This window comes from Corylus avellana, chromosome 10 (genome assembly GCF_965113065.1).
Source record: "Corylus avellana chromosome 10, dhCorAvel1.hap1.2, whole genome shotgun sequence".
Lineage (NCBI taxonomy): Eukaryota > Viridiplantae > Streptophyta > Magnoliopsida > Fagales > Betulaceae > Corylus > Corylus avellana.
The window spans coordinates 3,190,359-3,207,871 of NC_142499.1; the positions used below are offsets into that span (position 1 = coordinate 3,190,359).

The 17,513-nt window shown below is 34.2% G+C and overlaps 2 protein-coding genes across 2 annotated transcripts in view; both read right to left on the reverse strand.

The window, feature by feature from the left end:
• The window catches only part of NOF1 (U3 small nucleolar RNA-associated protein), a 28,015-nt gene extending 16,581 nt beyond the window's left edge, over positions 1-11,434 (reverse strand). The window contains exons 1-9 of the mRNA XM_088510970.1: positions 11,200-11,434; positions 10,978-11,085; positions 10,552-10,687; positions 8,632-8,729; positions 5,459-5,609; positions 3,833-3,977; positions 2,109-2,232; positions 518-618; positions 273-404 (exon numbers count right to left, since the gene is read on the reverse strand). Of these exons, the coding sequence (XP_088367096.1) occupies positions 273-404; positions 518-618; positions 2,109-2,232; positions 3,833-3,977; positions 5,459-5,609; positions 8,632-8,729; positions 10,552-10,687; positions 10,978-11,085; positions 11,200-11,227 (1,023 nt within the window). The 5' untranslated portion in view covers positions 11,228-11,434. The remainder of the gene's footprint in view (positions 1-272; positions 405-517; positions 619-2,108; positions 2,233-3,832; positions 3,978-5,458; positions 5,610-8,631; positions 8,730-10,551; positions 10,688-10,977; positions 11,086-11,199) is intronic.
• A 2,069-nt stretch (positions 11,435-13,503) lies between these two features.
• On the reverse strand, positions 13,504-16,773 carry LOC132191831 (uncharacterized). Its single transcript, XM_059606942.2, has 2 exons — positions 16,438-16,773; positions 13,504-14,957 (listed from the first exon to the last, which is right to left on the reverse strand). The coding sequence occupies exons 1-2, from the start codon at positions 16,520-16,522 to the stop codon at positions 14,011-14,013; spliced, it is 1,032 nt and encodes a 343-aa protein (XP_059462925.2). The 5' UTR covers positions 16,523-16,773; the 3' UTR covers positions 13,504-14,010.
• Positions 16,774-17,513: the final 740 nt, after the last annotated feature.

The following is a 17,513-nucleotide window of genomic DNA, read 5'->3' on the forward strand; positions in this document are numbered from 1 at the left end:
ACAATTATAGAAAAAGGATACAATAATGAAGGTATGAGCTGATAGATATAAGTATACATATACATGTTGTTACGTAATTTTTTTTTTTTTATCTGTACTGTTACGTAATTTTTGGAATCGTAAAATGATCTATTATATAATTATTTAATCCCACAAGTAACTCTAATTTCTACATTTGCATGCCAGAAACTGGTCTATCTTTTTATTTATAGAAAAGCTCAAGCCTGCTTAGGATAAATTACATCAAAACACAAGAAAACAATTTAGACTACCTTAGGACGGGTAAACCCTTGGTCACGGAAACTATCACCATCAAAAATTTCACTGTCAGCAATCTCTGGATGCTTCGCCAGTTTTGAATCATTCTTTGTCACAAGATCTTTAGTTCTGAAGACATGATTCAGCTGCATAATATACTTTTCATTTAATTACTCTACGAGAATAAAAAACACCAACAATCTATCAAAAAAGAGTACAAGTGATATCATCCAAGAATGGGCAGAGAGCATGCACACACAGAATGCATAATGTAAGCATCCATGATACTTGAGTCTTCTTCCAGGCCTTTGAGATAAAAGGGTTTCTTTTCACAGTGCAGAATATCCCGATAGCTGTTGCCTAAAAAAATCAAGACAGCAGAAGCATTTAAATACCCATGTAACAGTAGAATCAGTAAAGCCATCCTAAGATTGCAAGTTTGTAAAGTTAATAAGGGAAAGAGAAAAAAGAGCAACTGACAGGGAACGTAAATGATAAAAAAATTATCAAAATTAATCAAATTTTCTTGCATAACAGAAAAGAAAACAAATGAACAGTGTTACAAAAAATATATCAAACAAAGAAAAATTTCAACACAACTCAACAACTTGTCCCAGCTGCTTAGATTTTAGATGCTTGTAGAGTGCTTGTGATCTTGTTTACTTTTCGTGTATGAAGGCATTGCCTTTTTCTTTCAATAAATTATTACTCATTAAAAAAAAAATGTCTTTGATATTTTTTATTTATTTTTTGATAAATAAGTAAATCATTGAAAAGCACAAAGGGACGCAACCTTAGTACACACGATGTATACAAAAAAAGGCCCCCTTGAAGGCGAAAAGAAGAACAGAAAGCTACAAATTGAGACATAGTAAAAAACTGAGATGCATGAAAAGCGTCTGCCCATTGGAAAAGAGTCTTTAATAGTATCAAAGACACATGAATTCTGTCTTTGATATTATTACATCTAATTTGAAAGTCCAGATCAGTACAGGGTCATAGAATAACACCAACGGGCTGAAGTTCCATTAGAGTTTGCACACAAGATAGCTGGCTTCTTTACTACTAGAGATAGTGAACCTGACAAAGGCTCAAACACAGTCAATTGTGTGGAGCTGAAATTTGCTGTTAAGGTTTCATTCAGTCAAAGGAAAATCTCAAGTTTAGAAGCCACAAGAAGGATGTAAGTCAAAATCATTAGAGGAAACAACCCACCCCCCCGGGCCCCCAATTGTCATCACTTTTGTAATGTTCCCCCTAAAGTTCAATTTATCTCAATTTAGTGTATTCATCTTTCAATTATTTGCAATCTCACCCCTTTGTTAACTTTATCCAAAATACCCCCCATTTGTTTTAGGAAAAAAAAAATAGCAAAAATTAAGGCGTTAGGTCCGAATTTAACAGTATTTGCAAAAATACCCATGCCTCAATCTTTGCAAAAAAAAAAAAATTAAATATTTTTTCCAAAAACAAAGGGGGTGTTTTGGGAATTTTGTTGGAATTTAACGAAAAATCCTAACGGAATGGGGACATTGAAAAAAATTAAAAGTTTAATACACTAAATTGAGAGGTTTTGAAATTTAGGGGGACATTGCAAAAGGGGTGATAATTCAAGGGGGGTAAGTGAAGTTTCCCCAAATCATAATTACAACCAGCATTGCAGTAATTAAACAGGTGGCCATCTGCGACTTCCCACTATCCCTCATCATTGAAGCAAAGAACATGGATAAACATCATCAGGAAACCAATTGTAAGATAAAAAAACAACTAACTTGCATAAGTATGACAAGACACAGGTGTATGCAACTGAACAGATATTGATCTAGGACAACAAGATCAGGTTCACTTACAAAGGGAAAAGAATAATCTCTCTTTAGATGAATGAAAATCATTCCTTCCAGATGTGTTATACACATCCAACCAGTGGTTATACAACCTTTGCTTGAGACCATAACCAGAATTGATGTTAACATCCTGCAAAGGTAACAATCAGAATATATGATTCAGCAGTAGAAAGCTTAATAAAAGGATAAAGACAGTTGCTGAACAACGATTTACAAATCCAACTTTAAGATTCTAATTAATCCAGAAAATAATGGGTATGCTACAATGACACATGGAACCTACAGTTTAACCAATCCAAATTTCAACATTTAAATCCTTAATAGCTCCTAGAAATTTCCTACAGAGATCCACTTAGGGACCCAATTGTTTTATAGAACAAAGGCACTCCACCTCTGTACAAGGACCATTTCTCTGACAATGAACATAACCAACCCCAGTTTGATTTACACATCTTGCCCACACAAATACAATCTAAGCATTAACTAATTTATCTAGATGTAGGGAGCTTAATATTGTAAATATCTACTTTACTTCAATTATAAAGAAAAGAACAAATGGATACCCCTCAAAGCAAACACCCCTCTACCTCTCTCCCATCAAGTTGCATGATCCACTTCCCTCCAGAGAGCGTATCCTTAAAAATAAAAAAGCACCAAGAACAGATAATCCACAACTCTCTTGTAATCATACAAGTAGATTTAAACCTCACATATATGTTACAACAAAATCCGTTTATGTCATACAATAGTGTCATCCTTTTCATAATTGGTCCCAAGCCTAGATTAAGGAGTGTTGAGTAGGTTGACAGGTGTAATACTAGTGTCACATCTTCTAAAACACCCTCACATTACAATAGAGGCTTAGAATGAGAATTAGCCAAAGTGTTGGCCTTAGATGTGCATGCCATTGATATTGGGCCTAGTTAGCTTGGTAAAAATTGGATCGAAGCCACCTAAAGGAGATCATAAGATCTAATGAATTTCTTAAAATCTTATGATTTCAATTTAACATAACTTTTGATTAATTAAGTGATTTACCTATTCTTAATCCTAATTAATTAATTCAAACCCTTGCTAATTTTCTTACCTTGAAATCATCAACCTTTACATACAAAAGACCACCTATGATTGAGAAGAAGCAACTTTGCATGGGAGAAACTAGATAATGGGAGATGACCTTCCACCTTTGGGGGGGCAAGAATGCTTTATGGGATTTCAAAACTCAACTTTTTGATTTCTTATACTCAAGGACAACATATCACGCGACCAACTCTTGCCTTCTACTCATTTCCCTCATTTCCCACTTCTTCCATTCACCTCTCTCAAGTCCTCCTTCAACCTCTCCCACAATTTAACTCCCAAAAGCTCAAAACACACACTAATAATTAAATGATCAATGACCTCACCATTTATGAATATGAAAAAAGGTTATGAATAAAACTCAAACAAGAATATACAACAAAAAAACATGAGAAAGGAATGAGAGGCTACATAGTTTTCTTACCCACCTTGCCATGATCACAAAAAATTAAGATATTGCTAAGGCGTTACAAGGAGGTAAAATAATAAGAACTGCCACAATTTTTTTCTTTTTTTCTTTTTAGGGGTAATGAGAGGATATGGAACATCACAATTGCAATAAACTTTAAATCAAAGATGTAGTAAGAAATAATGGGTCTAATAGTATTTAACATAAGTAAATTCTAAAGAATGGAATAGGGAATACATACCTTTAGGAAACAGTCTCCAGTTCCCATCCACTTGCAATTTGACATCCCAACAGCAGGCACCTCCCACTTATATTTCCATTTCTTTTGTGGCAGATTCTCAACTTCTTCTTTTGATAGCTTGCGCCCAAGGTGTATACTAGAGGAACTGCACGATGAAAGACAGAAAAATTATATAACATGTATATATGTACACAACCTAGTAGGAAATAAACTAAATATTACTCAAATAACTAGTAAATGTTTTGACAAAAAAAAAAAAAAAATTATACAACATTACTTATCAAAAAAAATTTTTTTTTGACAAATATCACATAGAAATTCAGAACTATATATGCAACAAAAAAAAGCATAAATTCTTAAACATGAACAGCTGATAAAAGTTCTCTTAAATCTTAATAGATTCTAAGGTTCATACAGAAAATCAAAAAGAAAGCAGAAACCTAACCAATGAAACTTATTCTTTTCTTCTTTCCGGCTGAACTAATTGAAGTCTTGTTTATTTATAAATCTCCGAACAAAACAGACTTTTACTAGTATTTGAATTTTGTATAATTTTCCTACTCATACTAAGTATACAAATTGTTTGAAGATCAATTTGGTACAAAGAATATACACCAAGGATCAGTATATCTCATCATAAAATGGACCCAGTAAAAAATTTCCATAAAGTAATTATTGTGTAATTGGTGACTTGTAAAAGTTAGAAAATTACAAGGCAGATGTAGGAAGTACTTTGGCACTAAGTGACTTGCACCACTTGTTTCTTACATTATTTCACACATTGGCCCTTCCCCATTAGATAAGTAATCAACCAAAACGCCATTTTGTTGGTTAGTAAAGCATCATTCCAACCAAACATATGCTTCAAGCGGGCTGATAGGAGTGGAACCTTTGATTTTAACCGTGAAACAATTCAGCCATATTTTCCTCCATTTCTAAGTAATAGGTGAGCAATAAAGATGGTTGTGATTGTAGTGCTGTAGCCCATATGCAGCTGACTACGCTAGTTGAATACCCCAAACCTTGCTATAGAAGCAGCATTTACCTTAGAGGACTAGCCTTTACCATCCCTCATCTCCCGCTATTCGCAGTGATTAATTGTTCTGTTTTTCTCAATGTGCTTATATCTTAGGCTTATACTAGATCTTATTCTGTAAATTATTCATCCTTTTATCCCTCTCCTCTTTCTGGATTTGACCTCCAATAGGAGGAGAAAAATGCTCAAGTCACTGGGTGTTAGCATGTCCACTTTAGTTTCCCAGACTACACTAATCCCTTGGTCATGTGGTTCATGACATTGAGGCCTTCAACATGATCACATTTTTTTTATAAGTAATCAACAAATATCATTAAACCCGGAAAGGCACCCCTAAGCACACAGGAAGTATACAAAAGGAAGCAACTAGTTAGGAGAAGCAAAATGAATAGACACTATATTAAGTTAGCTTAATTAAAAGACAAAAAAAAAATAGAGAAGGAATGCAGTTGTAGGATAGACATACTCTAGTTGTACGCTTGGTAATTGATTGAATATCTGTAATCTCAACATTATGTAAGAATATCACATGATAGACCAGCACTTAATTAAAAATTAAATAAAACAGAGAGGTTTTAATGAAAACAAACCTCATGAAATCCAATCCTACAGCAGAAGAGTGATCATTCACTCCAACATCATGTTCTTGATCTGTATCAGAGGCCTCACGGTCATCTTCAATTTCAGCATCTTCACTTTGGTCCCCAGTTTCAACCATGTCAGCCCCTTGAAGTAAACTTTCTACAGCATTAAAAAAACTCATCATCAGCTCCTTAGGGAACACAAAAGAAAATTTCAAAATTAAATTAAATCAATAGCAGCAAAATTCAGCACGACATGATGACTGCATATATTAGTCTGCATACAGCCAACTGAAAGACTGATAGATTTTACGCCCATACCTACACATGAAAACAAAAGAAAAAAAAATGGTTTTCATCTTGAAAGATGAATTTATAAACCATAACAAAATATTGAAAGTGTTAGAACAAATTTCATCGTCCAACTGTTATCCTCTTACTAAAGCATCTATTTTGGACAAGAAGTTCTCAGTACTGCCTTCTTCTTTAGAACTACCATTCGAATCAGTACCGATTAAACTTCTTCAACCACCCCATGGTTCATAAAATCCATCTCCACACAGCACCTGACCCTATTAGAGAACCTCTTACCCAATCCTAGATCATAAATCAGTCTGCACACAGCCACTGATCCAATTGGCAAAACATCTCCCCTGATCCAGACTTCCCTAAACCACCCCATCCAACCCATTGGGGCAGATTAAAGATAGAATAATTTCTTAAGCATTTCAAAAAATATGACAAAATGCCTTTGCATTTGGAGAATTTGCATTTGGGCCAATCACATAAATAAGCAGCAAAAGAAATCCAACTCCAGACCCACATACCCACTGTGGAATACCTTATATATTAGAGAGGATTACCAGTAGGAACCAAAAAAAAAAATCAGATTAAGAGCTCGTCTTAAATGATTACTTGATAAAAAAAATTATAAACAAACAACGCCACAATGTGGACAACAAAAGAAAATATGCGTGCTAAAATAGGCAATGACAATGAGGGTTCTTCATATCAATTCCAACACTTTTATTTCCAAGTTTGATGGTGGAAGATTTGACACGTATCATATTACAGATAGATTATTTTTAGATAGAATCTTTCTCAAATACTTTTAAGATGGGTATCAAACTATTGACGTGATTTGCAGGGAAAATAAAGCAGGGAGATTTCTTTCATCGATCTTCTATAAAATTCTAACATCTCAAGAAATCTCCCTGCTTGATTAGAAAAAGCAGGGAGATTTCTTGAGATGTTAGAATTGTATAGAAAATCAATGAAAGAATCTACTAGCCGTTTAGAGGGTGTGGACATGGTGGGATGGGCGAAGTTAGACAAAGAAATCCCTAGCTATTTCTCTGATGAAAATTGTTCCAACGGGTGTGTATGAATTGAAAGAAAATGTCAGATAAATAGAGAGTTCTTGTAAATATTACCATTTTCAAGGTCAAGATTATTTGATGGGACCAAAAGATCAACAGCTAAGGAATGAAATAAAGGATAGCCATCAATTGAAGTGGATGGTTGGGCTCCGAATATCTGGTTAGGTCATATAAAAAGTGGCATGTGTCAGATGAGTGTCAACAAAGGCAATAGATTCAAAATCGAGATTAAAGATCATCATCAAACCAGAAAGCCTGTGCTAAAAGGTATGATGATGAGATGTGCAAGAAGAATGGGCGCATGAAGTCACAGGCTGATGCAGCCAGTTGAAGAGAGAGCTAGCTTAAAGATGCATGATCCACATATGCCTTTGGGGTTCTCAGCAAGAGAGATGGCAAGACTTTAAGAGGCGATAGGCTGCATGAATCTGTCGTGAAAGATATAATTTATCTTCGAAAAAGAGTCTTCAAATAAAGGTGGGTGATGGAGGACCATGGCAGCAGCCATGGAAGACCACTTCTTTGCTGCTGTCCTACATCAGTGGGTCTTGATGAGGGAAACATGTGCATTCAGTGAGCTTACAAAATCCTAATCATAAGACTAACACGAGTTGGGCTCTACTTATCAAATCTTGCCCATCTCATGAGGCCCAAAAGGATTTAAATCATAAGAAGACTGTAGTTAAATTTGCCAATGTACCCAAAAAGAGATGGTCCAGTGGGTCAGGGCTCAGATAAGGAATTTTTTTGAAACCAAGGTTTCAAGATCAGCCCATATTGGGATAGCAATGCAGATACTTTTGAGGGTGAATCTTCCAGAGATGGGGAAGCTCGACATTGGGTTGGCAAGGTGCAGATGAGGAGAATGCAGTGGAAAGTCTTGATGATCAAGCAGGTCCAAAGTTACTGAGCATAATTCACAATTCTCAGCCACACATCAACATGAATCTAACAGTAAGAAAAGAGTTAACAAATATTTGGAAATTATTACTGAAAATGAATTCAGTTTCTACCCCAGCGAGGAGAACAGCCTTCAAATCAGAAAAAAAAAAAAAAAAAAAAAAAAAAAAAAAATAGCTGATCTCAACATTCTTGTCCACCCAGATTCTTACCATCGATAACCATTTGAAATTGTCCTCAGTTATGTGTGTGTGGGGGGGGGGACTTAAAAATTACCAGAAAAGCAATGTCAAGCAAGCTACAGGAACCCTAAATGGTTTAGGTTATTTCAAATAAATAACCTAAACAACCTATTCATGTCCCTTGCGCAAAATTTGAATTTTGAAAAAATCAATGATTTTTTTTTTTATAAGTAATCAAAAGTTTTTATTAAAAGCGCAAGGTGGCCCTACCTATACAGGAAGTATACAACAAGAAACACCTACCTAGAACAAGCAAAAAAACCTCCCCAAAACCAAACAGAAACCAACCAAGGAAAACCCCACAAACACCACCCTAAAGACCCACAAAACACCACCTAAAGCCCACACGAAGCGCTCAACGCTAAAAAACATAAGCCTTTCCTTTCCCACGACTAGAAGACACGCCTTTAGCATCATAATTAAATCAGCATTTTGAGTTTTAGGAGAACATAGATCGGAACTTCCTTCTTCTTTTTTTAAGATACAGACTGAAACTATGATCATAAACAAAAGGCTTATAAATCATACCACATGATAAAAAGCCCGTAAGCAAAATCAAAACTTAGAAAATTGATGTAAAATACTATTCAAACATAAAAAACTGAAGCCTATGGATATTTACTTGAATAAAGTTTATAAAATCCCATGAAATGTTTCTTACCTTCTTCATTATTATCTTCCTCTGACACTGTAAAAGAATCATGGTCATCATCTTCATCTTCTTCAGAGTCACTTTTGCCAACTTCCCCCCATCTTTGTCTATACACCAAAAAAGTAAATGATAAATGTTAGCTTTAAGGTCCTCCAGAAATTTGCTTCTTAACTTTATAGTTCACCTTGATGCAATGGTTCAAGAAGCCAAAAATGCTGATACACAGCATGCAACAAGTATGAGTGTGGCTAATGCAATATCCAGTTTAAGATAAAGTTGTGAAAAGAAGTTAATTCTCAAAGGAATAACATTTTAAAATATGATGCTTGGTACACAATATAAAAATAAATTTGAATAGTCTATAATTATATGATGCTTTGAAGATAGGGAGAGGACAGTGGCGAAGTTAAACGCCTTCTTCTTCAATACCCTTTTTTGCTGGTTGGTTGCCTATGATTGTTTGTATATTTCTCACTTTCATGACTTTTTCTTTTTATCTTTTTTCTTTTTCTGGTTAGGTGTTTCTCTTGTATACTTCATGTGTACTTGGGTGCGGTCCTTTGGCTTTTAATGAAATTCGATTACTTATAAAAATATATATATTATATGGCATACCTTAATAAAGGGTTTCAAGATATTAAACTACCAATGGATCATACAACAATCATCAATACTGCCTATGAAAGGTCAAACGCCAAGGCCAATAATGAACATAAGTCAGTAATAACTTCAATAAAAAATAACTAATTATTATACAGGTTCGACTCAGCATAACCAGCCAGCAATGTCAAGGTACTTAAAATCATCTCTCAAAGAAGATGTACAAAATGCACCAGTAAAGATAATGGGGTGTCCCTTTTCAAACATTAAAGACAATGGGGTGTTCCTAATGATTCACCTAATTGCCTGCAAGTTAAAAAATAAAAAATAAAAAACCCTAACCTCCTGTAGTTATTTGCTTCAACTCATCAAAAACTGAACTACTAAGTTTTTTCCTCCGAAGTTCTATTGGAACTTTGAAAGGAAAAAAATAAAAAAAGACCATAAACTTCTAACACTTCGATTTTAGGGACACCTCCAAACAACCAGGTCCTCATGCCCTTCAATTTCACCCAAAAACATATCCAAATATTTCTACAAGTAATATTTTTATTTTTACATCCATAAAATTCAGTTCAAACTTCAACTAAACGATTTCCAGTACTGACCACCAAACCCTTTGAATTTTAATTTTCCATGCATCAATGGGGTCTCCGAGATCTTTTTTTGGCTTCTGATCATTTTACAAATTGCAAGAATTTATTAACAATAGCAAGAACTAGTGAATTGGATGCTCCAAACATGTAAGGTTATTTATGCAAAACTAGTTTCACAACGCTAAGAGAATCATCATATCAAACTAAAAGAGGGAGAGGGAGAGAGAGAGATCATTGCATCTTAATGGCACTGGCACACTATCAAACATTGCATTAAAGCAAACTAGCCACTGGAACAACAATTAACAAACTATAAGTCAAAAGCTACCCCATGATCATAACGCTCGGAACAACAATCAACGAAGCATAACACAAATAACAATTCAGGACAACCACAACAAACCAGCAACCAAAAACCCAACCCAATCATATATTATGCTTAAGAAAATAAGCTTGCAGCATTAATACTCAAAAAAGCTTACCAAAAAAAAAAAGAGAGAGTAGATTGATTGGAAGAAGAAAAAAAAACCAGCATAAGAAATAATTACCTCTTTTTTTTAAAAGTAAATGAATTTTATTAAAAAGTGCAAAGGCAATCCAGGGCAGCCATAAGGAGAAACAAGAAATCACGAAAGCTAGAAAAATGAAAGCAATCCAGGGCAGCCATCCAATAGAAAAAGGTATTGAAGAATAAAGCTTTTAATTCAACCACCATCCTCTTGCGGACCATTACCTCTTTTTACACGCATCATCAACAGATTTGCTACACGGCCGCAGTGACCTCAATAAATTATCATACATTGAAGCCTCTCTATGAATTACTTCTTCTTCCGAAGCCACACTGCTAGCTTGCTCTTCCGATGACTCATCTGTATTAAAAATTTGGTCCACGTATTAATTCCAATACTAAGACGGCGATAAAGTAATCCATTCTTCTAATCCTAAATTTTTTTTTAAGAAAAAAAAAAGGCATAAAACCCACAATTAAAAATTCCTCATAGTAAAGCTCAGGTGTATATCCTCCATACTTAACAAGAAACTTCGTAATTCCATAGTCAATTTTGTTAAATATTCACAAAAAAAAAAAAAAAAAAAACAATATTATCCAATTAAAATCAGAAAAGCAATTGAATACATAAAGATGGAGGGCTTAACGTGCCTGAGGAACTGGGCAAGGGATTACGAGGTTGCTTTTCCTGAATACGGCGACTCTTAGTTACATGCTTACTCAAGCCAGACTTGTCGGGCACTTTGTGTCTCTTCAATCCTACGTAAACGTAAATACGCATTAACATTCAAGCAATTAGCAAATAAAATTCAGAAAAAAATAAATACACTGAGAGAGAGAGAGAGAGGGAGAGAGAGAGTTGGAAAGACTAACCTCGATTGTTGCCGAATTTCTTCCCCATCGGAACACAAAAGGAAATACGACGATTATATATGTATATATATAGATATATATATATATCCAAATTTGTTTCTGTTCTATGTTGCAGAGAGAGCGAGAGGGCGTTTATGGCTTCTTCTTTGATGTTTTAGAGGGAAAAATTAGTAAAACAGGTGGGTTTTCCGGGACCGAGTCGGAGAGCGTGGTTTCCCTCGTTAAATCTGATTGATAGGGAGGAAGGGTTTTAATGTGCAGGGTTTATTGCGGGGTTTATTGGGCCAACGGGCCTCGTTGATTTTTAAATTTTTTCTCAAAATTATTCAATTCAATTGTTATCAAATAAATTCTTTTTAACGCTCAAAAGGAAACATATTTTCCCTTTAATTTAAAAGTATAAAAAATTATGAATATAAGTATTAAAAAAAAAAAATTGAGGTAGGACCGTTGGATGGCTGCGCGACACGAGGCATCCACCACCCCAGACCTCGGGTTTTTTTAAAAAAAATTTAATTAATTAATTTTGTTTTCTATATTTTGAATTTTAATTATAATTCTTTATTTGTGTTTTTATAGTTTTAATAAATAGGACATAGGTCGTCTTCTAATTGGCTATGACGTGAAATTAGAGTCTATTTGAAATTACGTTATAAAGGGTAAAAAGCACTTTTAATATATAAAAACTGTGCCAAATCAAAAGTTGTTATGCTTGATAACAAATTTCAAAAGGTTTTTTTTTTTTACTTTTTTAAAACATGTTTGGGATTTTGTTTGAGAAATATTGTTTTTAAGTAAAAAAAATATTTTTTGGGAAAAGCTTTTGCCAAAGTGCGTTTTAGTCATTTTTTAAACTTTTTTTACCTTTAAAAACGCTTTCAATTTTTTTTTTGCCAAATAAGTCCTTTTTTTTCAAACGAACTTTTTAAGTGTTAAACGCATATTTTTGCCCTTAAATGCACACCCAAACAAGCATTTAATTTATATCACATCAAAACGTTTATTTCAAACTAAAAATTAAAAAGACATTTTTCAAAATCATTACTACAACAAGAACGAACCCAGTTTTAAACTTGGCAGTTGTACACTAAGGGTCTGTTTGGGATTGCGTTTGAGGGACCTAAATATACTTTTAGCACTCAAAAAGTCCGTTTGAAGAAGAAAAAATATTTGTTTGGTAAAAAAAATTAAAAGCACTTTTAAGGGTCTAAAAAACTTAAAAATTGTCAAAACACATTTTGGCAAAAGCTTAAAAATGAAGCTTTTGCCCAAAAGCTCTTTTTGATTTAAAAGTTTTATTTCTCAAATTAATCCCAAACATACTATTTTACTCCTAATTTTTTATTTTTTCTTTCAATATTTGTACGATTTTTTTTCTCTAAACTATTTTGAGAAATTAAGTCCTATAGGCTATAAATACAGAATCTCTCCCTCTCTTGACTCTTCCTCCCACTCTGTCATTTTTCTTCTCCATTTTAAAATGCAATTTCCAATCTCAACTTCAAATTCTCTATACCCCTTTAATACTCGAGTCAACTTGCATGCACATTATATACAATCATATTAGGCAAGAGGATTAAAAAAAAAAAAAATTAAAAAGTGGGGTTCTTAATGACTTCCAAATTTTTTCAAAGCATAGGATAAACATCCAATAATTATATGAACTAAATAAATTTGACAATTTAATTGGATATATAAAGTTTTAGAATATATATATATATATATATATATATATATATATTAGTCAATTTAGTTTGGATACATACAGATTTAGACAAACTAAAACTAAATTGAAACAAGTTTTTAAAAATTAGGTTTAAAAAGGGTACATATTAGTCAGTTTAGTTTTTACTTGAATTTAGACAGACTAGATATAAACTAAAATTGGTTCAAAATTAATCTAAATATATTTCTAGTTTTGTTTAAATTATATTTGTAGTAGTTCTTTTTTCTGAAAAACTTAATTATTTTTAAAAAGAAAACAGATTAATTTTTTTCAAAGATATAATTGTTGGATAAAAAAATCGAGAAATAATATTTAAATTAAATAGTAAAAGTAGATAACTAAAATAGAGAGTGAAATATAAGTGCTTTGAAAAAGTATGTACCTAAAATTAAAAGAAAAGTGATTTTTTAAAACTAAAATGAAAAAATAAAAAATAAAAAATAAATTGCTAAACCGGATATGAACACTACATATAATAGCTTGAAAAGCAAGATTTGGCTTCATTTTAGCCATAGAACAAAAATAAAGAACAAGGAAGATACATATACAATGCTGTAAAATTTGGTAAAGATAAAAGATGGGAATAACAATTCATTACTTGGACGAAAATCTTAATGAACTTATATCAGAACTTACAATTCTCTAAACCTAAATTACAATACAATACCCTCAACATTGACATTGGGATTGCTATATACACAGCAAAGCAGCATTTTATGACAAGAAATTATATAGACTAAACATGTTAACAATGCTCCCCTGACCCAGCAGCACAATCCATGTTCAAAATCTGCTGAGTCTTACCAAGCAAACCACAAAATTGCAGCATAAACCGAACAATACATTGGACTTTTCTGGGTATGTAGTACACTATTACATACCATATCTTCAACTGATCACAAAGAATATAACAAACTCAAGTAGACAATATATTATACACTCAAAGGGTTTCACAAAACTGATTTATCCCAACTCAATGGATCTCCTACTCTGCTGGATACATAATGGCATAACCGCAAGAGTGCAGGTTCCATTGCAGTGAGGTAGGGCTTCTTTTTCTCCTCCTTTAAAAAATATTGAAATGGTCATTCATATGCAACATTTACCCTCCTTCCCCTGCCATTTTGCCATCCATTCGCCATTTGATACCCATTGCCTTGAAACCGTGAGGTTTTATACCTTGACATGTACTGTTCAGAGCCTTGGTTCTTTCTACTATTGTCATCCCACATTCCCCAGTATCCATTCCCACTATCCATGTTATTTGACACGTTATAATTGTTCTCCCACTCATTACAACCATTTTTCCACTGATTCTGATTCCATCCCCATGAATCATTCTGATCATATCCCCATCCATTATCTTTCAAGGCTATATTACTCTGACTATGATTATGCTCCCAAGAATTAGCTTTATCCACATTGTGGTCACAATATCCATATCCAGGATGCCAAGGTACATCAGTAGTTTTTTTATAGTCCTCTTCAGCATCTCCCCATCCTGTGCAAGGAACAGACTGGTTCAAGGGGAGGGAATCACCAGGAATCACAACGTTCTCATCTTTATCTCCCCATCCTGTGCAAGGAACAGACTGGTTCAAGAGGACGGAATCACCAGGAATCACAACCTTCTCATCTTTATCTCCCCATCCTGTGCAAGGAACAGACTGGTTCAAGGGGACGGAATCACCAAGAATCAAAACCTTCTCATCTTTATCTCCATCAGTATGAACCTCAGGTTCCCGTTCCAAATCCAACAACAATTCAGGATCTATCATGGAGTTCCAATCAACTTCATCAATATAAATATCAGGATCAGGCAATGATATGTCACATGGAAGGCCATTAATCTCTGCCCAATACCGGTTTTTTGCATTGTGAAATGCCTCTTCACCAGCAGAGTCATTCCATTGAACTACATTGTCATAAAGATACATACACTTTTTGGTTTCCAAGAGCTTTCGCCATGGAACTGAACCAATTGATGTGCAGAATTTCTTTTCCCAGGAAGGCACAGATAACTGCCAATTATCTGAAAACAAAAGGAGGAAAACATGTTCAATCATGCATGCAAGGATCCACCATCATACTTAAAAGCAGAAAAATAATTAAAAGCATATAAATCTTAGAAGAAGGCAATAGCAGAGTTGACAGGAACATAAAATCCATTTCAATAATTGGAAACATTAAAGCCATCACCATTTGCAGGTGGGCCCCACTCCTCCGACCACAGTAATGCATCAATGATATATCAGTTTAATTCAATTCAGAATAAAGGTAGTAATATATGAAAAACCTACAGGAGAAGCTAGCAGAAAAAGACAGTAGATAAGGATTAGGTATTATTAGTCAAGGAAATGAGAGGCAAGTCCCATTATACAACTAACATAACTCCTACACAGATGCCATCGTTCATCAGCATCATTCACCATTTTGGAGCACTTCCCTTGTCAATGTTGTCATTAACTCACATTTCCCCACATCCAACAAACATATCAGTGTTTTTGTGGTGAACTCCTGGAAACTCAAACAAGACATCAGGTAAACCATGCAAAATCTGAATGTCCCTTCAATTCATTGTGAATCAAATTCCATCACTCTACTCACTCATTAAACACTCAAACCTACTCACACTGCTAGTTTTTTTTCTTCCCTTCATATATACCTACATTTTAGTGACTCAATACTTTTATACGAGGAACTACTTAATCACTTGCTGCCGATCCTCTTCAGCTTCAGCTTTCTATTGAGGACTATCCTGTAGAGGTACTCAAATTGGATCATGTCCCCAATCTAGTTGTCAATGTCTACACACGTTCAAGAAATTAGATACATACGTTTTTTGTTACAAACCTATTGGATAGTTAAATATTTCGTTGCATATTGGATTGTGTTTATAATAATTTTTTGAGCTTTATGTACATTATTAGAATATACCGTAAGCAAAAATAACTAAAAACATCATAATTTTAGTCCCCCAAGATAAATTCCTGGCTCCGTATTAAAACCATAAACAAATACAACCTCACAACCACAAACCTTAAACACTCCAAATTCGAGGAGGAAGCATTATAATATACGCGATGTAACATCGCCTCCAATTTCCATAACCGAGAAGCAAACACAAAACCCGCCCTCAACGATCTAAGGTTCAAAAAAAAAAAAAAAAAAAAAAAAAAAACTAAAAGTTCAACACATCAAGCATAACATAAACCGCCCCAAATTCTGCAATAAAACTATTCTATCATCACCTAAACCCAGAATAGAAACCATCATCCTAGAAAATCACTGATCTAACTGCTTGGAATGGGCACAAAAAAGGACAACTACAAATGCACAGACACACAGCGGCGGCTATATCAAATTCTAAGAAAAACCCAGTTTTTTGAAGCAAAAATCCATGAAAGAGAATCTATTTATATTAATATTTTTTTAAAAAAAAAAAAAAAACTAATTTATCATCGAATATATTGATTTAAAAAGAAAAAAAAAAAAACAGAAAGCATACATACCCCCAAGTGGTGGCTTCCTCTGTGATCTTGGCCCCTGAGCCTCTTGATGATGAATTCCACCTTGTTGTCTTCTCCAACGACCCATTTCTCAAACGGGTAAACCCCAAAGCGAAACACGCCCAAAAGACGACGCAAAAGAATCCGGGAAAGTGAAGCAAAGGAACAAGGAAAACAGCGCCAGAAACTGCGCCCCGGGCAGCAAACAAGACCAGGCAAATCTCAGGTTTTGCAGGGCAAAAAGCAGGTGGGTTTGTGGCTCTCCTCTCTTGACGAAGACTTATAAAGAGCAGTCCGATTGGATGAGGAATTGAAAGCAGTTGAGGAGTTTCCGTGACGTGATCAAAGTTAGGAAGGTGTCCGAGGTTACGGATTTCTTCGAAGAGAAGGCCCTTTCTTTTGCTTTTAATTACTATTTCGGTCCGCTTTGCTTGCTTCCCCTCTTGATAAGGACTCTCATTTTCATAGGCGGTGAATGAAAGGCGGTGGTGAAATACCACACTGCCAAAGGAGCGTGTGTGCTACCTTCTCGGTTGTCATTTATAATTTTTTTTAAAAATCATATTTATTATCTAGATTTTCATTTGGTTTTAATTTAATTCTTAAATTTTCAATTTTGAAAATTTAGTGTTTTAGGTTAATTAGGAGTGTAAATCCGGACAGTTATAACTGTTAGAGAATATTAGGGAATTTGATTATCATTTGATTGTAATTGGATTTGATGGTAATCAAATTATTTTGATTTGATTATCAAAATTATCTACCTCAATTCTCTTATAAATAGGAATATCATATATTGTAAAATATCAAGTAATATAATAAGAGCATAATGTAGGCATTTGAGTTTTATCTGTGGACGTAGATCGTTGATCGAACCATGTAAAATCTTTGTGCTATTTATTTTATTATTTCCGCATTTAATTTATTTTTTTATAGCATTATAAATTCCTTCATGGTATTAGAGCCACCGGCTTACGCTAGTGATCAATCCAAATGGTCCTGTGGACTTTATTTCGGGACAACTGATAATTTAACATGGTATCAAAGCCACAGGTCATGTGATCGAACCTTGACTCTGT

Excerpts from the sequence above, each read along its gene's own strand:
- LOC132191831 (XM_059606942.2), bottom strand. The coding sequence starts at position 16,522 with ATGGGTCGTTGGAGAAGACAACAAGGTGGAATTCATCATCAAGAGGCT. Across the intron at positions 14,958-16,437 it reads GAGGAAGCCACCACTTGGGG|ATAATTGGCAGTTATCTGTG; the intron begins GTATGTATGCTT and ends TTTTGTTTTCAG.